Source organism: Erinaceus europaeus, chromosome 1, assembly GCF_950295315.1.
Source record: "Erinaceus europaeus chromosome 1, mEriEur2.1, whole genome shotgun sequence".
NCBI classification, from domain to species: Eukaryota; Metazoa; Chordata; class Mammalia; order Eulipotyphla; family Erinaceidae; genus Erinaceus; species Erinaceus europaeus.
This window is the reverse complement of record NC_080162.1, coordinates 2,225,628-2,251,130: the sequence shown is the minus strand read 5'-3', so window position 1 is coordinate 2,251,130 and position 25,503 is coordinate 2,225,628. Positions and strand designations below refer to the sequence as shown.

The 25,503-nt window shown below is 41.6% G+C and overlaps 1 protein-coding gene across 1 annotated transcript in view; it reads right to left on the bottom strand.

The window, feature by feature from the left end:
* Positions 1-25,503, bottom strand: part of RNLS (renalase, FAD dependent amine oxidase) — a 331,287-nt gene that overhangs the window by 50,643 nt on the left and 255,141 nt on the right. Inside the window, exon 6 of the mRNA XM_007520759.3 lies at positions 2,930-3,105. Coding sequence (XP_007520821.1) covers positions 2,930-3,105 — 176 coding nt within the window. The remainder of the gene's footprint in view (positions 1-2,929; positions 3,106-25,503) is intronic.

Here is a 25,503-nt window from a genome sequence, read left to right as displayed (position 1 = left end):
TTGCTACACAAAGAAGAACACATGCACAGAAGAGAACTTACTCTGCACCTACAGAAATCTCAGGGAAAGAATTGGAGTTGTATTTTGCTATTACAATTTCTGTTAGAACATATTCATATACAAAGGTAGACTAAGCATCATGGGATGACAAGGATAGATGGACACATATTTATGACAAATGTAAAAAAAGTAGAATTTCAAAAAACATTAAAGAGGGTCAGGAGATAGTTCACTCGGTAGAGCCAGAAACTTAGCTGGTGCAGGACTCAGTGATACATGGGAGCTTCATGGATGGTGGAGAGGTTCTGTGCTGCCTCTTCCGTCTCTGACCCTCCCTTTCTCCTATCTCTTCCTAATATAAATAATGCAAAAATAAGGTAGAGAGGCTACTCAATGTATACTGCAGTGATGGCCTTGGGTTCATTTCATTATGCACAAACGAAAGAAAAAAAAAAGAAAGGAAGGAATGAAGAAAGGAAAAGAAGGGAGAAAGAAAGGAAAGAAGGGAGAAAGACAGTGAGAGATAGAGAGAAAGGAGGTGTGTGTGTGTGTGTGTGTGTGTGTGTGTGTGTGTGAGAGAGAGAGAGAGAGAGGGAATAGTGGAGAATTTTTCTTTAAAGTATAATTGAAGAACTGCATAGATCTGCTAAAGTCTCTGAACCTGTCACTAATCATGCCTTTTTCTAAGGTGATATGGGAGATTAGCTCTAGATTTGTTCCCCTCACAATATGGATAAGATCTGTGTCAGTAATGATGAGGTTCTTAGGATGGCGCCTGGGTACTAAATATATGAGTAGCAGAAAATGCAAACTTCTTTTTAAATAGTTTTTAATTTTAAAAATCATCATCTTTATGTATTGGATTGCAACAGCCAGAAATTGAGAGGGGAGGGGCAGTAGAGAGACACTTGCAGCCCTGCTTCACCACTGAGCGATGCTTTCCTCTTTAGGTGGGGACCGGGGCTCAAACCCTGGCCCTTGCATCCTGTAGCCTGTGCGCTCGAGTCGGTGCACCACCACCCGACCTCGGAAATGCAAACTGAGAAGGTTGAGTGACAACTTACACATTGTCAGACTTTGCATTCCATGACTATAGTAGGGTCCGTTTAAGAAGCTCCATCAGCTCCCAGAGAGAAAGGAGGGGAAGGAGAGGGATACATGGAGTTAGTAATGGCTTGGAGGGGAAGAGAGGGAGGGACCTGGGAGAAAAAGGGGGCATCTATGTACAAATGTAGACCGATAGTCATAGAGAAGATGGTTGGCCCATGTCTACAACCTTGGGGGGAACTGTGGTGGACTGCAGTGGGGAGACTGAAGATTCAGAACTCTGGTGGTGGGGGAATGGTGTGGAATTATACCCCTGTTGATATGTGATTTTGTAAATCAATATTAAATTGCTAATACAAAAAAAAAGACATCTGAATTGTAATAAAGTCATTGCAAGGGTTTGACTGTCTTTTGTGTTCAAAGGGTCATTAAATTTTGTGCTAGTGCATAACCTTGAAGAGGTCATTTTATGTTTGGGCACACCTGGTTAAGTGGACATGTTACTATACATAGGACCTCGGTTCAAGCCTGTGATTTCTTCCCCACTTGCAGGAAGAAAGTTTCACAAGTGGTGAAAGGAAAGTGTCTCTCTCACCTTGTCTGTCCTCCTTACCTTTCCTTTTCTTTCTACCCTATTAAATTGATTAATTAATTACTTTTATTAAATCCCTATATTCTAGTAAATAATTAGATTTAACTCCTATTCTTAGGTTACTAATACGTTATTTTGAGTCTAAGTTTTCTCACAAAAGGAAACTTAAAAACGGTTTGCCTTTTAAGGAACATTTGTAAGTCATTAGATAACTTGTAGTGCACTAAATCTAGTTATGCAAACAAAATTATTTATTCATCTTCTTTTTCAAACCAACCCAAAATACTCAAGACATTAACTATTGAGGTTTATTTTTCAAAAGGAAAAAGTATTTTAAAGTGACTATGGAATGTTTAAGTAAATATTTTCCTCAAAGGTTTGTTGTATAAATTAACTTGAGAGATATAGGTAAACATGTAGACCGTCTGCAAGATTTTAGGAGGTAATTTACAATTTCCTCTGATTTTGCAAAACTCTTTAAAATACACAAAACCTTCTGTGACTTCCTACAACACTGCTTTCCCGAAAGGCTCTATGGACTGCTGATAAAACAATCAACAACAAACACAGAAATCATTGGAGAGACTAGACTTCACAAGTGAGTTTATGATTCAGAAACCTTTTCTATGATGATTCATAATGTCCTGTTGAGCTGTGAGGAGATTTTCTGGGGGAGAAAAAAAAATCACATTTCCTTTGGGTAAAGAGCTCTGATCTGGAAAGAGCAGAGAGAACTGCAAGTGTGAACAGCTCGACTAACTGACCTGGACAAGCATCATCTTTCGCTTCTTCAAATGTCTGTTGGGAGGATTCAAAACCAAAGTGGAAATTTAATAAAAGTGAAAATTATGGTCGGTTAAGACCTCTTGCAGAATCTGGGAGGGTCTAATGGTTTCTGTATAACCACAGTGCTGACTTAGAAAAACCAGAGCCACAGCTGCTTTATGATATGTAACGTGCCTTGTACACACACACACACACACACACACACACACACACACACACACACCAAAAAAAAAAAAAGCAGATTTCCAGCATGTTTAAGTCTTATGAGTCTACTGAGTAGGTTCTGAACATAAAATTGGCAAGGTAGCCCACATCTCTTATTGAGTGATGAAACTGATAAAGATGAAAAGTAATTTAAGCAGGAGGTTACACTCACACACTAAGCAAGCATGCACTTCATACTCCTGCATACAGCTGACTCCATTCAGAAGATGAGAACAGGGAAAATCGATTCTTCTGATGTACTAAGAATATCATGCTCGGACCACTGAATTCCCGGCTTACCTGTGAATATCTCCACTTCCGGCACGTAGTCGCGACTGGTGGAGGTAAACCTGGCCAGACGTTTTCCAGCTGTTGGAGGATCAAGGCCTGAACATCCTCTGCCCTGTGCTCCAAGTATGCCAATCCAAACGGGACCGTAGTGTGAATCACAAGAGAGGGTCCAATTTCCGGTGAGTCTGGTGGAAGAGCAACAAAGATGCACCTTAGAGTGGACCACCTGGAAGTGACTCTCAGCATTTCTATCCAGAATTTTAATATTATTTTTATTGGTGATTCAGTCATGATGAACAAGACTGTAAGTTAATGGGAACAATTCCACACGCTTCCCACTGCCAGAGTTCTGTGTCCTGACCCCTCCTCTGGAAGCTTCCCTATTCTTTATCCCTCTCTGGGAGTCTGAAACAAAAGACTTCAGAACCGACCTCAATAATCAGATGGTCAGTGGAGAGGATGCAAACTGGGATACTGAGACCTGCACTAGGCTTGTTCAAGCTTCCTTGAGGAAGTTCGAAAGCCATCAGGGGAGGGGATGGGATACAGAGTTCTGGTGGTGGGAATCGTGTGGAGTTGTACCCCTCTTATCCTGTGGTTTCTGTCAGTGTTTCCTTTTTATAATTAAAGAAAAAAGAAAAGAGAAGGAGTGTCGTCTACAGCCATACCACTCTGAACCCACCTGACCTGGCCTGAGAAAGAAAGCTTTAGCAGGTGTTTCAGAGAATAGTTTGCAGTTCTTGCTAAAGAACCCAAAAATGTCCAAAGGCGCAAGAGGTGCCGCTGGCCTACACAGACATGGGTCGGGATATTCCTCTTCTTCTGGTCATGAAATCATGAGCACTTCAGGGAAGAATCATTTCTTATATGTATTCTATTATCTGAAATTCTGAGAAGCAAGAAGAGGTTTTTCTCTCTAGGGTGGGGCTCACTTTCCTGCATGCTTCTCCCAATTCACATCAACTGATACTGCATCTGATGATACCAAGCCAATCCATAAAGCCAGCACCACCTGGCATGTTGCACTTCGGATTGTGTCCAGAGACATCAGGAGTGGAATGTCAACCCTTCAGCTTCATTACTCTGGTGAGACCTTTCCCAGCTCATAGGACTCATTAATTCCATTACAGTTGGTACACATTTTAACAGGGTCCATGAGATAGGGAATATGTACATGTATCCAGAAGTTGGGGGAAAATATATACCTTAAAGAAAAAGTACACAGTAGTTTGCAGTGAGTCAATAAATGTAGTAAGCAACCAGAAAGACCTAAAAAGACACCATAAAGTAACTAATGAAATAGTTTCTACTTAGACCTCGATACCCTCCTCACCTACCTCCTATTATATGTCCCTCAACCACTCCAAAGCTAACCCTGTCAGACAAAGTAAGGACTGCAAAAGCTGAATAAGGGCGAGAGACTGGCACATTTTAATGAGCCACCCCATCAACTAGGGCCCTAGTCAGGGAGTCCTGGGATTCCCAAACAGACATGATGGGCCTAGGCCTCTAAACAGATCCCTTTCCCTATAGGACCTTGTCCTCAATGTGGATCAACAAGGGTGAGGAGTGCTCCATTCTCTAAAGGGAGGGTGGACAACATACTCTGCCTGTCACCCAAGGAAGATGGGCCCTGAGATGAGTGCAGCGTGGAATGTACCTAGCCATGACGACAGAATGTGAGCTCAGACCTCCAGGGATGCAGAGGTTACACAGGCTCCTGTGCTGAATATGGGCTCTGGATCAAACCGATGGGGTTTACAGTCAATAATATTTACATACTTTTCCCATATGTGGGAGCCACTTTCTTTCCTGAACCAGATTTCTGGCCTCTTTTTCAACTATGACACCCCCCGCCTCCAGACAATAGCTTAGTTCACCTGCATCTTAGATGTCAGGTGCAGGCAAAAATCAGGGTCATGGGCCCCTTGGACTATACCTAAAACAGACCTACTAGCTTTTTCCAAAACAGAGACCCCAAATCTTCATCTGCAACATTCCAGCCTTTAGATTCATGATTAGTCAACAATTTGTTTTTGCTTTATATCTTAATTCTTTTTCAGCCACCAGGTTCCAGATGCTACCGTGATGCCAACCAGACTTCCCAGGGCAGATGACCCCATATGTGCCCTGGAATCCTACCTCCCCAGAGCCCTGCCCCACTAGGGAAAGAGAGAGAGGCTGGGGGTGTGGATCGAACTCTCAATGCTTATGTTCAACCATTACAGAAGCCAGGCCTTCCACCGTCTACACCCCATAACAACCAGGGCCCCAAGAGGGCTAAAGAGTAGGAAAGCTATCATGGGAAGGGATGTATCAGGGGAGGGAATGGGCTATGGAGTTCTGGTGGTGGGAATTGTGCTTTGTACTGTATGCACTTAACCTTGTCTGCTACCACCCAAACCCCCCCTTTCTTTGTTTATCCATCACTCTGGATGGCCATATTTTCCTTTGCTAACAGAGGACGTGAGAAGGGAGAAGAAGAGGTGGAAAGGGAGAGAGAAAAAGAGCCACCTGAAGCCTTGTTCTGCTTTATCGCTCATGAAGCTCCCCTAGGGAGTGGAACATATGAAATGGTGATACAAAAGTTTCTGCTCTCTCCTATGGAAAAATAGAATATTCAGGTACGCACAGTACTGGCAGAAGTTGGCAAAAAACCTTTAATTTGGGATTGTAAAAGGTGAGACAATTTTCTTGAGATGAATGTGCAGAATTCAACACGGAAAGAAGCGTGAGTAACACAAGCTACTTTGTTTCCAGACTCTCATGTAACCACCAACATTTCAAGGACATTGAGTTTTCTGGTAAGGCAGACATGTTTGCGCCTACCAGCCAAGTTTGCGGTGTCGATGAAATGATGCAATGCATGATCAAGTGCTCAGAAAAAAAAAAATTTTTTTTTTGGAAACTGAGTTAAGTGACTCATAAATGTAAACTATAGTCATGAAGCTGCCGGGGGAGATGGCATAATGGTTCTACAAAGAGACTCTCATGCCTGAGGCTCCAAAGTCCCTGGTTCAACCATCTGCACCACGATAAGCCAGAGCTGAGCAGTGCTCTGGTCAAAACAAAACAGAACTATAGTAATGAGTTAAGAACCAAATATATACAAGGAAAATGTGCCCCTGGTATTTGCTTAAGTAATAGTTCATGATATACATTTTTTAATCTTTGTAAAGACTTTTTTTCGCCACTGCACTTTTCTCAGAGAATCTCGGATTGTGCATTATGTTTTCATGGAGATGTAAGGGGAAGAGAAGACACAGTGCTCTCTGCCTTTTAGAAGAGGGGATGTGACTGCAGACTACACGCAGTGAAAGCAATAGTAATAATTTCCCTACTGTTGTTACCTCACAAAATCTGGACAAATATGAAAAAGGGCAAAGAGGCCATTATTTTGAAAGCTCCATGGTCAGTCAGTCAGTATGGATGTTTTAGGTGTCACTTAGAGGGGAGCACTAAGCGGCACAATAGCTCACGTTCTTTTACCAAACACCACCGTGGTATGAAAGCTATTGCAGTCAGCCAGTCAGTTCACGGATGTTCACAGCAAGGGATGCCAGTGCTACTCATCTTCCACAAGGGAGCTAGTCTTCCCAGAGAAAGAGAAAATGACCAGCTAAGCTGTTGGAAGCAGGAGGGTTGGACTTCTGGACTGACTTCTAGGACAGACTTCAAAGACAAATGAGTATCGCTTGCATGCTGAGACTTGAGAGGCTGCAGGGAGCCCCAGCCTTCAGTTCCGGGGAGAAGTCACAGAGCTCTGAAGGCTGTGCACTGCCAGGTGCCTCTCAGTTCCATGAGCGTCTACTCCAAGGAGAGCAGTAAAGTGAGAAAACAGAAAGCTCAGAACCAAACAGTTCTTACAGGTTAGTGAAAAAATAAAACCTGGCTTTTTCTTTTAGTAGAATTATATGAAAAGTGCTGAGAATTTAGATCAACAATGTTGGAAAAGAATCAAGAGTTGGGTTGAGCATATTTTGCAAACACCTAGCATGAGAAGATGGGAAATTATACCCACGTGTCTAAACCATAATTAGTGTAAACCATTAACTCTCTTCCCCCAATGTATTATTATGATTATGATTATTATTTTACCAGGGCACTAATCAACTCTGGCTAATGGTGGTAGAAGGAATTGAACCTGGGACTTCAGAGGCTCAAGCATGAAAATCTCTTTACAGAGCCATTATGCTATTTACCCCTGTCCCTGTCTCCCAATTATTTTCAGTAGCTGTAATCTCAAACAAGTGAATTTCAGAGAAAGCTCACCTAACTGCTGAACTAAAAAATCCAAGCAAAGTTTAATTGTGACTACAGTTTGGAAATGGAACATTATTAAAAAATCAGAGACATGTTACTGGGTTTCAGAGGGTAAATTCAGTATTGTCATTATTCCTTGGTTGTTGAAAAGGTAGCGACATTCTTTTTCTTCCTCTGTTCAGTCGAGTACGTATCGATAGCACTCGGCTAATGTGGGTGACATGAGCACTAGCTTGGGTGGGGGTCAATGCTCTGAACTACAACAGTAGCTTATGGGAAATACAAGAAAAAGCTTTGAAAGAATCAATTCTCCAAATGGATCCTAAATTTTATTGTGTGGCTTAATAGTCCTAGATACATTACTAGATCAGCCATAATTATAAACATTAACAGGTTAAATTGCTTAGTTAAAGACCAAGAAAAATGGTCTTATTGGGTAAGAAAAAGTATCTATCTGCTGTTTATAATAAAATATATCTAAATGATTTTATAAAAATGTTTTTAATATTATCTTTATCTGGGACACTATATAGTTTTCCTCGGTGCGTAATAGATTGAAAACATTTTCCACTGACATTTTAAGGTGACATTCCAATGTATATTTTCTTTTTAAAATTATTTTTCACTTGATAGGACAGAGAGAAATTGAGAGGCAGGGGGAGGTAGAGAGGGAAAGAGAAAGAGAGACACCTGCAGACCTACCACAGGCACAATGGCCTCCAGGGGTAGGTGAGCTGTTATTCCTTCATCATGAAGTTTTCTTTTTTTAAAATTTTTTATCTTTATTTACTGGAAAGAGACAGCCAGAAATTGAGATTGAAAGGGGTGACAGAGACGCCCGCAACACTGCTTACACTGCTTCACCACTCGTGAAGCTCTCTCCCTGCTGGTGCGGACTGGGGGCTTGAACCTGGGCCCTTGTGCACTGTAATGTGTGCGCTCAACCAGGTGCGCCCCCACCCAGCCCATGATTCTTCTATATGTAGGTGACTTTACTGCTTTTCTCTTTGGCATTTTGTAATTCTACTTGGATATCTTGAGATGTGAACTTCTTTTTGTTTACTTTCTGAGTCTGACGATTTATTGTTGTCATGAATCTTGAGGGGTGTTCAGTTATTAGTTCCTCTTCTGTTCTGTCTTTGTGGAACTCTAGCTAGAAATACAGAAGAAATTCTCAGTTTATCTTTGTGTGCCTTGATGTTTTTAAGATCTTATATTTCTGTTTCCCAGTGCTACAGTCTACGTAATTTCTTCTGATTTATGTCTTGGTTCACCATTTCCCTACATAAGCATTTATTATGATCCCTAGTTTCCCTTTGGATTTCAAACGACTTTATTCTTCATTTGTATAAGTTCTGTTTTTTTTTTTTCAATTCCGTATCACCTATCTTATAGTTTTGTCCTAGTCACGCTGTCAATACACCCTTTTATTCCTTTAGGCAAGTTTAGTATAGTCTATTATGTGATGGTTAGTCCAAAATCTGCCATCTATAAATTTGATTCTGACTGTTGTTGTCTTGGATAGTAACCGTCATGACATTTGATTCCTTGTATGTCTGTCCTGATTTTTTTTTTCTTTTCTTGTTGTTGCTGTTGTTGTTTTTGTGTTTCCTGCTTAAGTCGATGTGTTCACAGTAACTTTATGTGGGACACTCCTTGAGACCAGAGTTTAAACAATTTTCCTTTAGAAACTTACTACATACCTTGGAGGGAAATTCTTCCCATGACTATTTTAACTATATTTTTAGAATATACTGGAAAAATAAATTCTGGCATCAAGTCTGCCTGAGGGTAAAATGTGGTTTGGCATGCCAGGATAGACATTTTCTCTCTCATTTCTGTGTTTGCTACTGTACTGAGAGTCAGTTCAATGCTGCCGCTGTGTTCTCCTGCCAGGGAGGACATGTCTGCCAGAGAGTTTCTTTAAACCGTAAGTTGTATACCTCCCTGCTAGTGCATTTTCAGATCTTGAAGAAACAGTCTGATTTTTCTCATAAAATGAGAATTATATGGAATTGTTCCCCTCTTTTCCCACAGTCGTATCGATCATTATTAAATCACTCTTAAAAAAATAATGGTCAAAATTAATTCAACATGAGCAAAGTCAGTTTACACCACAATACAGAAATAGAAAGGAGTGAGTAAGTAATATAAAAAAGACTTGAGAACTTAGTTGTTTTACTTGTAACTTCCTTATAATTGCTAGGAAAAATGTGTTGACTGCAGACATGCATCACACTGACATAAAATAGGCTACATACCATCCTCACAGAAGTACTAATTGGTATATGTGTTATATCATGAGTAAAAGTAAGAACAAACCTGACCAGAACATATCTAAAGGACACTAAGATTTAATATCAGGTCATGAACAACAAGATACATTTTTACAAAGGAGAGTTTGTCAAATAAAATAGAGTAACTTTTTTAATCTAATGACTTATATAATAATTCACAAGAAAAGAATACGAATTTTCACAATAAAAAAACTAAGGAAATAAATGATGCTTAACAACACTAAAATTGCTTACCACTATTTTTATTGGTGCAATAATATGAGAATATGATAAGGTTTAAATTCATTAGGGGAAGGAAAAACTCACATGATCATGAATAGTGAACCAACATGGGGCAGTAGGAACTCATGTCCACAGAATGTGAGCTCAGACCTACAGGGATGCAGAGGTCACATAGGCTCCTAAGCTGAATGTGGGCCCCAGATCACATCAAATTGATGGGGTTTATAGTCAACAGTATTTATACACCTTTCCCATATTTGGGAGCTACTCTCTTCCCTGATCCAGCTTTCTGGTCCTTTATGCAGCCATGACATTATCTCCCCAGACAATAAATTAGATCCACCTGCATATCAGATGTCAGGCTCAGAAAAAAAAAAAAAACTAGTATATTCATGGGCCCTTTGGAATATAACTAAAATAGGCCTACTAGCTATCTACAAAACGGAGACCTCCCCCAACACTTCATCTGCCATCTGCACTACTCCAGCCTTTAGGTTCATGATTAGTCAACAATTTGTTTGGCTCTATATGTTAACTCTCTTTTCAGACACCAGGTTCCAGATGCTACCATGATGCCAACCAGACTCCTCTGGGCAGACGACCCCACCAGTGTGTCCTGGAGCTCTGCCTCCCTAGAGCCCTGTCCCACTAGGGAAAGAGAGAGGCAGACTGGGAGTGTGGATCCACCTGTCAACGCCCATGTTCAGCGGAGAAGCAATGACAGAAGACAGACCTTCCACCTTCTGCATCCCACAATGACTCTGGGTCCATGCTCCCAGAGGGATAAAGAATAGGAAAGCTATCAGGGGAGGGGATGGGATACGGAGGTCTGGTGGTGTACCCCTCCAATCCTATATTTTTGTCAATGTTTCCTTTCTATAAATAAAAAAAAATAATTAGAGGACGGACAGATGACAGACAGCTTCACTGGGAGACATAAGATACAAGTATCCAAGACATGAAAAGAATAGCGCCACTGGCCTGAAAAAGGGTTCAGAAACAGAAAGTAATGGGAGGGTGGTAGGTGGCCTTGGCAACAGGTGGTGATCCAAGCTGCCTGGCAAGCCCATTCTGCCCTTTCAAAGGTAAAACATCTTTTCAGAAGGGAGACAGAACAGGCGTGGAACAGCAGGTTTTGAAATGAAAGAAAATAAAACTCAAATTGCTAAGTTCTGCCCCCACCCCCACCCTTTCTTGTTGAAAATGACATCTAGTTCTTCCTAGAAAACTATAATATGCAGGGCCGGGCCGGGGTGCACCTGGCTGAGCGCACATGTTACAATGCACAAGGACCCGGGTTCGAGGTGTCTCTCTGTCTCTCCTCCTGTCTATCCCCCCCTTTCCTCTCAATTTCTGATAGTCTCTATCTAATATATAAATAAAGATAAAAAAGAATTTTAAAAAACCTGTAATATGCCACCTAAGATTTACAGAAAATTCTGGGATGCTGCTTCTCTCCCCGGAAAAACAAAATGCGCTTTACTTTGTGTGAAAGGGTCTGACCTCTGGCTCTCCTCTCAGTGCAGTTTTGGGTGAGTTCCCCAACCCCAACCCCACTGCCTGCCTGTGAGACTCCAGGTGGGGCTCCGTGTCTTTTCAATAACTTAGGTCAATGTTGCCCACAAGTCTGGAGACAGGATAATTGCTACAATGAAATTCTTAGGACAAAAAGCCTTTTCAATGCCTGTTTTAAATGAAGTGGAATAGAATTTCTCAAAGTCCCTTGTATTAGGCTACACTGTATAACTCTAAAGGGAAGATGGGGCATTAACTCACCTGGTACAATTTGTGCCTTGCCATTTCTGAAGCCCTGGGCTACACTTCCCCCACACCCCCAAACCTCACAGGAGCACCCCTGCACCATGGACTGTGAGCAGGACCAGGGACAGGGGAAGCGACTCAGAAGAAAAGCAATGCCGTGAGGTCTCCCCTTTCCTCTGTCTCTCCAGCCCCCACCCCTTCAATCTGTCTCTACTGGAAATGACAAGAATGAAGGAGTCAGCCAGGCTTGCTAGAATCTTACAAGAACAAGGCCAGGGGGGGTTAAAAATAAAGACTGAATAAATTTTTGTGTGTTTTTAATCTTTGACTTAGATATGAATTTTTTTTTTCATAAGAAAAGGCTATTCAAGCACCATGAAAGGGTATAAATATTGCTTCTATTTCAGACCTGGCAGTAGCAGCCAGGACAATGACTGGCAATGATGCTTCATGTATCCTCCCAGAAAACTTTTTCAGGAACCTGTGTCCTCTTTCTTCCTTAAGTGGAAAACCAATCTTGCTCTTCCCACTGTGCTTGTCCCTTGTTTCCATGAACCTAAGGCATGCAGCTTTCCGCCAGTCTGTGAGGACCCACTTACGTCCATAGTATGGAATCACCACACTTTATTAGCCAGCCCTCCACGGGGAACGTCTGGTTTTATCTACTTTGTTGCTATAACAAGCAAAGCTGTGAAGAGAAAATCCATCTGTATGTCTTTTTTTAATTTTTTAAAATTTATTTTCCCTTTTGTTGCCCTTGTTGTTTAACATTGTTGTGGTTATTGATGTCATTCTTGGTGGATAGGACAGAGAGAAATGGAGAGAGGAGGGGAAGACAGAGAGGGGGAGAGAAAGATAGACACCTGCAGACCTGCTTCACCGCCTGTGAAGCGACTCCCCTGCAGGTGGGGAGCCGGGGGCTCGAACCAGGATCCTTACACCAGTCCTTGTGCTTTGCGCCACCCGCGCTTAACTCGCTGCACTACCGCCCGACTCCCTACATTGTTTTTAGCTAGCTGTGACTGTGGTGTTTTTTTCTCATACAAACCCAATCTGTTTATCATTTTCCAGTCGTTTGTCTTTTTCTTGTGGCTCTGACAATGACAGCAGCAAGCTCAGGATTACTATGCAGATGAAGTTCACAAAGAGTGAGTGGGGCCAGTCTGGGCACAGGAAGTATCTGTCAAGTGCCCTTCAGAAAGCCTGGCTATGGAGGCTGCTCTTACATGTCAGGGGATTAGAGTTTCTGAGGTTTTGGTGAACCTTCATCCTCACCTTCCAGTACACTGCTCTCTGAGATGATGCATCATGGGAGGAGGGTCCATTGATGACATGGTATTTTAATTGTCTAATTACTTGTCTGTCTTCCCCTAGACTGAAAACTAACTACCTTATTTTATTTATTTATTTATTTGTTTGTTTGTTTGTTTACTTACTTTTTGGTGACCTGGCACCTTGCACACACATGCTTTCACCACTCTTAGGCTACTTTTTCATTGAGACAGAAACACAGAGAAAGGTGGTGGGGGGAAAAGAATGAGAGAAAGAAAGAAAGAAAGAAAGAAAGAAAGAAAGAAAGAAAGAAAGAAAGAAAGAAAGAAAGAGAGAGAAAGGTAAAGAGAGAGAGGGAGAGGAAGAGAGGAAGAGGGAGAGAGGGAGCGGGACAAAGGGAGGGAGAGAGACCCTAATACTGGAGCTTCCTCCGTGTCAGTCACGACCATCTGGTGCTAGGATTCAAAGCTGGCTTGTGCCTGTGGTGAGCCAGTCGCCCTGTCTAGGAGCTAAGCCCCAGCCCTGCTCCCTGACTTTACCCACCTGGTCTTAGAGTTCTACACTGCTGACAGGACCCTCAGCTTCTGGTGCCGGATAAATGGTGACACTTTCTGGTTACTTATATGCACAGGTGCATGAATAAGCAGCAGGTCTGTTCTCTACGTGCATCTTGGTGTCTGGGAAGGAGTCGAAGGAGAGGGAGCTTTCTTCTACTGAACAAAGAGAATTGGCAGCTCTGGTGGACAAGGCAAATGCACATTTAGAACCCTAAAGCATTTAATATCCAACTAAATGACAACACTGACTTCTATTGTGACCCTAAGAAACTTTTCTGTCGTTGAGCTAGAAATACATAATGGAGAACTAATACACCAATTATTTTATCCTTTCCTTGTTCTCAGACTTGTTTATTCTAGCCTGGTAGGTTGCCAGTATATCTGTGCATGTAAGCATTTGCCATTTTAAATAAAGACTGTGAAGGGGACTTCTAAAACTGACATACATGTATGTTTGTAATCCTTGTTATCCCAAGCTACATATGTTTGGATTTCTTATGTTTCTCAAGACACACAGATATCCTCTAAACAATTCCTTATAAGATAACCAGGCTCGGGAGTCCAGCAGTAGCACAGTGGGTTAAGCGCACGTGGCACAAAGCACAAGGACCGGCATAAGGATCCCAGTTTGAGCCCCTGGCTCCCCACCTGCAGAGAAGTAGTTGAAGCAGGTCTGCAGGTGTCTGCCTTTCTCTCTCCCTCTCTATCTCCCCCTCCTCTCTCCATTCCTCTCTGTCCTATCCAACAATGATGACATCAATAACAACAACAATAATAAGTACAACAATAAAACAACAAAGGCAACAAAAGGGAATGAATAAATAAATATTTTTAAAAGAAAATAAATAAAATTTTAAAAAAAGATAACCATTCTGATAGACACCGAGATAAATATAAACAATCATGTAGAACCTGTCACAATGAATTAAAAAATAAAATGAAAATTCCCCCTAAAGCTCATACATCCAGCTTCAGAAAATGTTTTGCCTCAGCTCCAGTGTAAGTAAACGTATACAAATTCAGGAAATAATCTTTCAGTAAGCAATGAAAAATGGTTCACAGAAGAGTGAGAGCTGCCTTCTCTAGCCAACTGAGTCAGAAAGAGTCATTACCTGTAATGTAAACTGCTTCTGTCACAAAGTCCACGTCACATATTCCCATGATGCCTGTGAATGGTGAGTGCTGGAGGCGTTGGGGTTTAGTGGGAGGGTAAGAACTGCATCTGAGCTGGGCTACTGGAGAAGGTTTTCTATTGATTAGAAGAACATCCTTAAGTCCTGAGAGTAGGGTAGGTGGAAGGGGATAAGGTGGGGAGCCAAATCTTCAGTAGAGATAAGACTTATTAATGGACAAGTGGGTCAGTGGAAAGGGTTGACTTATGTAGAGATGTGTGATGGCTGGCAGGCCTGAGCGTGGGATCTGGCAGGAAGTAGTCCTGGTTCTAGGAATAAAACTATATATATATATGGCCGTTTTCTCCTTCTTTGTCAGACACAGCACCAAAATGCTTGGCATTATTGGTAGCACAATGAAAGAATTCAGTCCAGGAGAAGGAAGAGGCAAAAAACAAAATGACATAGACTGAATAAACCTAGGCATCTTCTATAATCAATATAGAAATTGTCTGTTTTGGCTTAAACCATCAAATCTGTTGTCACTTGAAACTTGACTAATTCCAAATGTAGGAAGTATCCCACACTATGTCGAGCATATGCAATTCTTATTTCTACAAATCCTCCTTCCTTTCTTTCTTGTATTCTCCTACTGCCTGCTTTTAATCTTACTTTATATCTCCAGTAGACAAGGAGGATTCGATTTGACTGGTTTCTTTAAAAAGTATGAAGTCATGGGTCCTTGTGATATACCTAAAACAGACTTCCTAGCTTCTTCCCACTCAGAGACCCCTAATTTCATCTGCTTTATCCCTACCTTTGGGTTCTTGTTTATTAAACAATTTGTCTGCTTTCTATCTTACGACCTTTCAGCCACCAAGTTGCAGATGCTACCATGACGCCAACCTGTCTTCCCTGGGCAGGCGCCCTCACCCCATGTGTCCTGGAGCCTCCCCTCCCCAAAGCCCTGCCCCACTAGGGACAGACAGACACAGGCTGGGGGTGTGGACCCACCTGCCAACACCCATGTCCAGTGGAGAAGCACTGACAGAAGCCAGAACTCCCACCTTCTGCTCCCCATAGTGGTCCTGGGTCAATACTCCCAGAGGGGGAGAAATGTCAGGGGGAGATGAGCAGAGGGCTCTGAACTCCAACTCCATCAGGAATGGCAGAGAGAAAAGGGAAAAGGAGGGACATGTAGATATAATAATAGGTGTAGGTGTGACTTGGAAAGGAAGAAAAGATGGACCTAAAAAACAAAAAGGGCTAATAAGGAACAGGAAAGCTATCAGGGAGGGGATGGGATACGGAGTTCTGGTGGTGGGAATTGTACCCCTCTTATCCTATGGTCTTGTCAGTGTTTCCATTTAATTAACTGATTAATTAAAATAAAAAAGAGTCAAAATTGAAAAAAATAGAGCAAATATATAAAAATATAGATAGATAGTTGCAGAAATAATTAACCCATATCTGCAACCCAGGCCACGTGACCCCTGGGAGAAGCTTGGTTACCCAGTGTAACGCGTCTTCTCTCTGTATAGCTACCGGCACACAGTTCAGCTTGGAGCAGTGGAGCTTCAGAGATAACAACAACAACCAAAGTCACACTTTGCTTAGTTTTCTAAGTCTCTGTTTCCTCATCAGTAAGATGGGGATGAACTCCCATGAGGGGTCAGGGGCTTGTACCTCAGGCGTGGTAATGAATATGTCCCAAGGAGGGGTCAGCAGCCAGCTCTCACCTAGACTGGAGACCTGATTCATGCAATCAGCTATAGTTATTAAGATGGAAATTCTCATCTTTTTAGATAACTGGCCTCTTCAGAGGGAACATTTCTCGAGTATTTGCACTTTGGAAAACCAGGAAGGCACAAAGTCAGACTCCACGGTAAAGACAAACCCTTGTGGGTCTGCAGAGTCTGGGCACTCAGAGAGCTTGATGTCAGCCACACTTTCTCGTCAGCCAAGAACACGTGTTTGGATCCATTCACCCCACCATTGCTTTAGTGTTTCTTTATTTGCCTTTCAAAGGAGCACACATGACTTTGTGAGGCTGATCTTTTAGTGGATTCCTGTTAGGCAAGTTAAATAAATAAGGATGAACCCCAAATCAGAGACTCGTTCTCACCTTCTTTGAGGGAACATCAATGGTCTTGGGGTTTTCCTTTTTTTCTTTTATTTCTTTTTTTTTTTTACTCTTTTAAATAATATAAATTGTTCTACCCCTATAGCTTTTACTCAGTGATTGCTAACGACCTAGCTAGGATTACTGGGCACAGGAGAAGGTGATGTGTCGTGGAGATAGACCCGCACTTCAGTTCCTCAAGCAATCCATTGCCAAGGTTTGAAAATACAGATACTTGACAATCTGCACAAACAGAATAATAAGGGGGAAAAGAGAACATTGTTGGAATGCTGCTTAAGGAATTCTAACTTTTTATTATCAAGCTGGAATAAGTTTTAATATTCCCTGTTGACTGTAGGCACCAGGAGAGATATATTATTCATGGAAACACCCAGAAAAAACACAGGCCCCATAGATAGAATGTGATAAATATTCACTGAATGTGTAGTTGATGAATAACTTATGGAGACATGAATAATTCGGGGAGCAGAAAGAACATACATCTATTCCTCTCCTCATGAATGTCACCCCCAACAGTCAGCTTCCAGGTTCTTGTTTTTCAGTTTTAAAAGGAAATGTGGCATAGGATTCCTTTAAAATGTCCAACACATGGAGAATATATAGAAAAATCATCATCAAGTCACTAAGAAATGAGGACTTAGTGAGGACGCCAAGCCGAGAGAATGTCCACTTGGCCACCCAGTGGTTCAGGTACACACTCAGCCTGCCCCCGCCAGGCACTGTGGAGGGGAAGTGCAGTGCTATGGTGTCCACCCTATGTCTTTGATTCTTGCTTTCTATTAAAAAAAACATGGGAGTCGGGTGGTAGCGCAGTGGATTAAGCACACGCAGCGCGAAGCACAAGGACCGGCCTAAGGATCCCAGTTTGAGCCCCCAGCTCCCCACCTGCAGGGGGGTTGCTTCACAAGCAGTGAAGCAGGTCTGCAGGTGTCTTTCTCTCCTTCTCTCTATCTTCCACTCCTCTCTCCATTTCTCTCTGTCCTATCTAACAATGATGACGTCAATAACAATAACTACAACAACAATAAAAAAATCAGTTCCAAGAGTCAATTCCTAGCAATAAAAAAAAAATAAACAAAAGCAGAGGAAGAGAAAGTGAATGAATGAACGAATGAGTGAAATGAAGATTTTGTTTTACTGATTACAAAAATTCTTTGTAGAGAGTTGTCTGACAGAGACATGAGAGTAATGTACTAAGGATCACAACCAAGTTGGAAGTCATCATGAATAAGGAAAATTAAAATTTATGAAAATAATTTAAATTTTTTTTGGTATTTTCTGTATTTATTTGTTGGATAGAGACAGCCATAAATCAAGAGGGAAGGGGGAGATAGGGAGGGAGAGAGAAACAGAGAGACATCTGCATCCCTGCCTCACCACCTGCAAAGCTTTCCCCCTGCAACTGTGGACCTGAGGCTCGAACCTGGGTCCTTGCAATTGGTAACATGTGCACTCAGTCAGGTGCACCACCACCACCCGATCCAGCTTTTTAAAGTTGAAAAGAATATGCTCTCCAGTGTACCGTTTCTTTGACTATCTTTGTTTAAGTGAGGAGACATAGGGGAAGCTATCTGCACATTTTCCATTTAGGTCAAGGCTGTCCAAGCTGTCATGTCTTCTCCCTTTCTGTTGCCACACAAATGTCCAGGGCTCCTGTTTCAGTTGGAAGAACTGACAGAGAAGTGGGCCTGTCCAGTCTGCAGGAGACATCGCATAAGCGACACAACATTCCAGTCACAAGTTCAACTTCCCTCTCTGTTCCTTGCATGAAGTCTCCAACAATCTTGGAGATTCCGCTCACGGCGGCAAAGGAGCCATACTTGTGACTGCATATGGGTCCTAAGGCTTGTTGGAGAGACGTCGACTGGTTGGCTAAGACCACCCAAGTTTCATGAAAACAACTATCTACCCCAAGACATAAGGTGGTTTTCATTCCGTTGCAGCTTTACGGGCACTGCTGAAAGGAAGGAAGAAAGTGTTTAAAGTGCTTTAATTGGGTCCTACCTATATCCTAAAGCAAAGGCTCTGCTCTGACTCACCTTCAGTGACCCAGATCTTCTGCGGCTCTTTTGCCTGAAGATGCTCTGGTGCTCTGATAACAGCCCACTGTTGGTATGCATGAGACCCCTTCTGTTTCATTTGGTTTAAATCCCCCCTGCTTAACACTATTCTATTTACATAACCACTTCATTCTATTTACATAACCACTGTTAACAAGTTCCATCCTCCCTCCAGGGCATTTGTGGTTCAGTGATAGGGTTCTCACCTGCTCTGCCCCCTCTTTGTCACACTCTGATTTTCACCAGTCACTTTTCTCTCCACCCTCTCTATGTCACATCCTGTTTCCACCCTACTTGGCAAGTATATTTAAAGACAGCATTGTGAGTTTTACAGTACCTTGAGTTTAGCCTAGCTCGTCTTAGATTGTGCTGCGTCCTGCATGAATAAAGAGATATTGCCTACAGCTCAACCATGAGTCCCTGGTCGTCTGTTACCCGCCCGTGAAGCTAGCCCGGCGAAAACAACATAGTCTGTCGAAAACAACAGCCCATTTGAAATGCTCCTTCAACACTCACAAGCAGTAAGCAACCATCCTTTCCTGTGCACCTTTTTTTTTTTCACATTTTAACTCTTCATAATTTTCTTTTCTAGACATAAATATGCCCATGCCAAAATATTCTTTCTTATTTCTTTATTGGGGGATTAATGGTTTACAGGACACAGTAAAATACAATAACCTGTACATGCATCACATTTCCCAGTTTCCCACATAACAATTCAACTAGGTCCTCCTCTGCGATCATGCTCCAGGACCTGAATCCTCCTCCCTCTCCACCCCAGAGGGAGGCTTTTACTTTGGTGCAACACACCAGCTCCAGTCCATGTTCTACCTAGTGTTTTCTCTTCTGATCTTGTTTTTCCATTTCTGCCTGTGAGTGGGATCAGCCCATATCCTTCCTTCTCTCTCTGACTGATCTCACTTCACATGACACCTTCAAGCTCCATCCAACATGGGGGGTACATATGTGTTTATTCCAGCTTGCCCATCTCTATGCTCTGTCTTAATTTTCCTGAGTTAACGGTCTTATGGTTGGACTCTTTGCCAACATAGGGCAAGGGTTTCCTCTCAAGCCAGTACACTGACTTGTTTCTGAGAGTATCACTTTGTCCCTGTAGTTCTATGACCGGGTTCATCTTTAGACTGTCAACTGTTCAGAAGGATTGTGTGAAGCAAAGAGACACATCTCTAGGCTGGAGAATTTGATCTAAAGCTTTTCTCTGGTTCACTGGGCTCCTGAAGATGAGTTTTTGTCTCGATGTTATAAAATGTTGGATGTGAAAGACTGAGTCACATCACATGGTAATTTTTTTTAATATGGGGTTTTGAAAATATTTCTGGTCCTATGCATAGAGGAGATTTGCTAGTTAACTATAGATGTTCTTATTTCCTTGACTACTGAGACCAGTGGGATTATTCTTCCTGTTACATTTGGACAAAGAAGGGAAAGGGGTTAAATCTGGGCATTTTGGCAAAAAGTTCTTAAATAAAAGGTACTATTATATTTATGATATTGTTAGCAACTCCTGAAAAAACACTATTATGAATATAGGTAGTGAAAAACGGGAAACAGTACATTTTAATAAAAAAGAGTGGACTAGATTCAGTTGAGTTCTAAAAGGTCATTCCTGATTAATGTTGATGCACAGAACATCAGCAACAAAGAATTCACTAGTATAACAGAAATATAGTTCAGTAAGGAAAACCATATTTTAAATTCACTGATGCTTCATTCTTACAAACATGAATTCGGAATATTTTATACAGAAGAAGTCTCATAGTCCCATGGTTCAGTTATAAATATTAATGGAATTTTAGTAGATTCTTTGCAGATCTCAATGTTTAATATTCATTGCTGTCACATGGGAATTCAGTGTCCTGTCAAGTACATGTGAGTTACCCTCATTACCTAAATGAACACACATATGGAAGTCTGGGGGAGCAAGGATAACTGAGAGTATGGGGTCCACATATGAACTTAGAGCACTTATCAAAAGAGCCTTGTTGCTCACATAATAACAAGAAAGTCATTGGCAACGAACTAGAGGACTCTTCAAGATAATTAACTCAGTAGTGTCACATCTGGACAAAATGATGAACTGGTGGTTCCGGACCGAGTTAAGTGAAATAAAGTATTTATGAAACGCAATGAAGTGATTTTCTAGGATAAGATTCTACAAGTCAGATTTGGAAATCTACTCTTGAACTAGTTTGAAGTCTTTAATTTGTTGACAACTGGCTTCATAAGGTCTTACTCTTTTAAAATATGCAGAAGAGAAGAAAAAAGAAAAAGCTGTTGGGAGAGGTAGATACATGGCACAGGCACCAAGCCCCAGCAATAAACCTGGTGGCAAAATAACATAAAATAAAATAAAATAAAATAAAATAAAATAAAATTTCCTTTCTCTGTTAGGTCTGGTTCGAACAGTTTGAGATAAATGATCTCACTTAATCCTTATAACACTTTTGGAAAATGTTATCAGTATTATAGTATATGTGAGTGCAATTAAGTGTGATTAAGAAATTTATGACCACAGATATTATTTTTATGACAACAAAATAGTAGTACTTAAACATTTTGAATCTAGAATGGCATCAATATGATAGAGGTCCCATATAATTCTAAGTGTTAAAAAACTAAGTCATGAATGACAGAGTTCACCATGTTACTATAAGCTTATCATTTATGACAATGTTCCTGTGCAAGATATGATTTCATTTCACTCATAATTCCAGTGTGATACCAAAAATAGGTGACTGACCAACTGTGGCAGAGAAATGGCACATTTGCTTAACTCTTCACATGTTTTCTAGGTTACATATCTCAGCTGGAGCACAATTGGTCTTTACCCAAGTATCAAAAATAATTATCTTTCACTAAGAGAACAGTGGGGTTCTTTGAAGTATAAGCTTGGAAATCCAGGTCTGTTACAGGGAATCATTGGAAACAGATGTCTAGTCCTTACAAACCACAGTAAACATGTTACCGACAAGAGTGTCTCTTTGGGAAGAGGGTTTGAAAAACCCCTCAGGTTTGACTGGCGATACCTCTGATACTGTGTATTCCAGAATGTCCAATGTTTTAGGGCAGGTACAGAACATCAGAGAGAGCTTTCTGATCATTCTAATTGGATAAAAATCTCACAACTTTTTCTAGTGACTTTCAAAGTCAGCAGTAGAGAGTTCACTAATTTGATATGATTTGAAAGGCAGTGGGAAAAGATAGCTAGATAGTCTTGAAGGTAAACAGTGTGCTGAATAGTCCTCTGTCCTTTCCTTTACCTGCTAAGTGGGTGACCCATGCTGAAGAATTAATTAATTCTCAGTTTTGTTTCAGAATTTGGAGAAGCATCCCAGAGCTGCACAGAAGTCATGTAGTTCAGCAAAATCTGTTAAGCACTGGATACAGCCCTTCTTTTTGTAAAAAAAAAAAATATATATATATATATATATATATTTATTTTTATTATTGGATAGAGACAGAGAGAAATTGAGAGAGAAGGGGAGACAGAGAGAGAGACAGAGAGATACCTGCAGCCCTGCTTCACCACTTGTGAAGCCTTTACCCAAGTAAGTGGGGGCTGGAGGTTTGAACCCGGGTCCTTGAGCATTTTAGCATGTGCGCTCAACCAGGTGCACCACCACCTGGCACTGCCTATTCTTCACTCAATATATTGGTACCCATCTCTCAGCTTCAGTATTTATCAGAATAAAAGGTACCAACTGAGAGCAGGTATGATGATGAATAATAGCATGCATTTCCTTGAAGAGAGAAAACTAATTCTCACAGGAGCAGTAGTGTCTGCAAGCAGGGCATACAGTTCTTTCAGCCAGGAGATATTTAGATGGATCTGAGAAGGGATTCCTGACAGCAAGGAGAATGATGAAGTCTTTTCTGAGGGAGCTCTAGGCAAAGGAGAAGGCCCATCACTGGGATAGTGTTATGATCCCCGATAAAAATGGACCAGAATGAAGACTTGTCAAGCTCTCATCCAGCTCCATGAGTCTTTGTGTCTCCCAGGACCCAAGGCTCACAATTCTGTCTGTTACACACTTTTACAAGGCTGTTCTCAACTTGCAAAGGGTTTGCGATGCATCCAGAATGATGAAAACCAGGCACTTGGCTGGGAAGCAGAGCACTGCACATCATTTTTGAGACCTGGCATGCAACCCTGAGTGTTGACAGCTTCACTTCAGACTGCAGTCAGGACTTTGAGATCTTCAAAACAGTTCAGCCCCACAGTCTTTTCCCAATTTCCAGCTTTCTTGACAGACTGATATGGTAGCAGGAGTTATAGAAATTTAAATCTCTGGGCTTATTTTCTTTGAGGTCTAGAGAGTGATAAGTTATTTATCTATTTATTCAAAACTAAAAATCTTGCCTTGCAAGAATAACCAAAAAGAGTCCCACAAAAACTTTTGTAAATATTATAAGTTACACACAATACTCATCATAACCACAAAACAAAATGTAGCATGAGACAAATAGGGAACATAGATACAGTAGGCAAAACCATCACAGAAAACCATCCACAAAATGTAACAGACAAAAGCAAATGAGAAAGAATAAACAAGATCATACAAGAACCTTGAAACAGAAAGCAGAGTGACTGTACGTAAACTACATTTATCGTTAACTACCCAAAGTATGAGTGGCTTAACCTCAACAATCGAAAGACTGAGAGTGACTGAATGAATAAAAAGCCAGATTCACCTGTTTTAGGTCTCCAGGAAATGTGTGAAGGAAAGAAAAGCAGAAGCTCCAAGTGACAGGCTGGAACAAGTCATTCTGTCTTCAGAGAAAACAAATGTTCAGGCAAAGCAGGTGACAGGAGACAGTGAGGGTGAGAAGCTGTAACTTGATTCAAGGAAGGATGTTTGTCTGTCTCCAGTCACTGGGGCATGGCATTGCCACTATGAGTCTACCATTATTAGCAGTTCTTTCTCCCTTTCTTCCTTCCTCTCTCTGTCCCTCCCTCCCTCCCTCCCCCTCCCTCTCTGTTGGGTTGCTTCTTGGGGGAGAGAGAAGAGACCAGGAACTTGTGGTGGAGCGGGAATGCAAATCTTTATTCAAGCGGAAGCCCCAGAATTGGGTGTGAGCACAGCGGTTCAGGCCACATGGAGCTAGCAAAATGGCCACCTCCCACTATGCCCACCAGCCTTTCTCCAGGTCGGATCACAGAAGAGAAAAAAGCAAAGAAGAGCAAAAGCAGAAATAGAAGAGGCTTTTATAGGAGGATTCCAGAAGTGGCGAGTCAGGATGGGATTGGCTAGGAAAGGGGGTGGAGAGAGGCAAAAGGCATGTTGGGAAGGTGGAAGCCTCCTTAGCAACTGTTGCAAAGGTTTTAACTGAATTAGCAATACCCTGAGGGGATAACGTGGTGGGATCTGTAAATAATACTTGCATGGAAATAGAGTGGTTTGTGGGCCCTGCCAATGTTCGACCACATCTGCACAACTTCCCAACACCTCTCTCTCTCTCTCTTCTTTCTTTCTCCCTTTCTCTCATTATCTCTTTCTTTGTTTCCTTTTTTTTCCTTTTTTATTCCATAAGACAAAGAGAAATTGAGAGAGGAGGAAGAAATAGAGGAGTGAAAATAGAGGAAACAGAGAATGAGAGACACCTGTGACCTGCTCTGGTGCTTGTGAAGTGTCCCTCCTGCAGGTGGGGAGTTGGAGGCTTGAAACTGGGTCCGTGCACTTAGCACTGTGTGTACGTAACCAGGTGTGCCACCATCCGGCCCCCAAAATAAGGTTTTCAAGCAGATGGGTGGCTTTTCTAAATAGTCATCAAGCTACATCTTTTTGCATTGGAACTAGCCTGATGAAGCCATAGAGTTTCTATCTGATTTCTTCATAGATATCTGAAAATAACAAATGCCTGGGCTTTCTTGATTTACACAATTTGCCACTGAAAACCTTCCATAGATTTAAAACAACTGCACAATGGAGAATCATCCTGAGTTTGTAGGGAGTGGGGTGAGAATGAAGTGGACTCTACAGAAAACAAGGTACAACTTCACATAGTAGCAGATAAACTCAGAGCTGGTAACATCACTCATTGGTGAGTCAACTGCTTCACCATGTGAGCAGACCATCTTCAGCCCCCACCACACTGAAGGATGCTCTGCTGATTGCTCAATCTCTCTCTCTGTCTCTCTCTCTCTTTATGCCTCTATAAAAATAATATAAGTTCAAATCAGAGTTTCTTACTATCTCATTTTATTTTTTCCTCTTTTCCCTTTTTCCATTGTTAGGGAGCCAAATCTACTGTCACCAACAGATCTGGATCTTATGTCTGGACCAATATTTGGTCACCCTGACATCATCTGTCCACATTAACCAGACAGTCCAATATCAAAGGGTAAAATATCACTGGGTGGTGGGAATGGGGTAGTCAGGCACGAAGGTAGACCACTAACAAGGAAGAGATCTGAAGGCTTTGGCATTTAAGTCTCATTTCTAAGTGTGCGTACTACAGACAGCTGTAATTTGGAGCTGTTTATATATTACAGAAATTCCAGACAGCTGCAGACTAGAAACTTTCTTTACCCTTTTGATCATTGCTTCTTGGGTAGATACTTCATGACTAATCTGTATCTATTAAACTTCTTAGAGGCCTCCAAGAGAAACTTCAATAACAAGGTGTTCTGAAGTTTCTGATTTACTCATGGATTTAAATGGCCCATAGACCTACTCAATTAAAGAAAGATGATTATTGAGTTGTTGTTGATATATAAGAGCTCATTATGTTGTAGAGAGGCAGTACGGTTTTGATCACAGAGGTGAGCTGATGTATGTTGTGTAGACCAGTGCATCCATCCATCTATATTTGCGAGGATTCCAACTTAACTCAAAGTCACTAGGCCAGCAGAGCCTTGTTGATATATTTCTTGA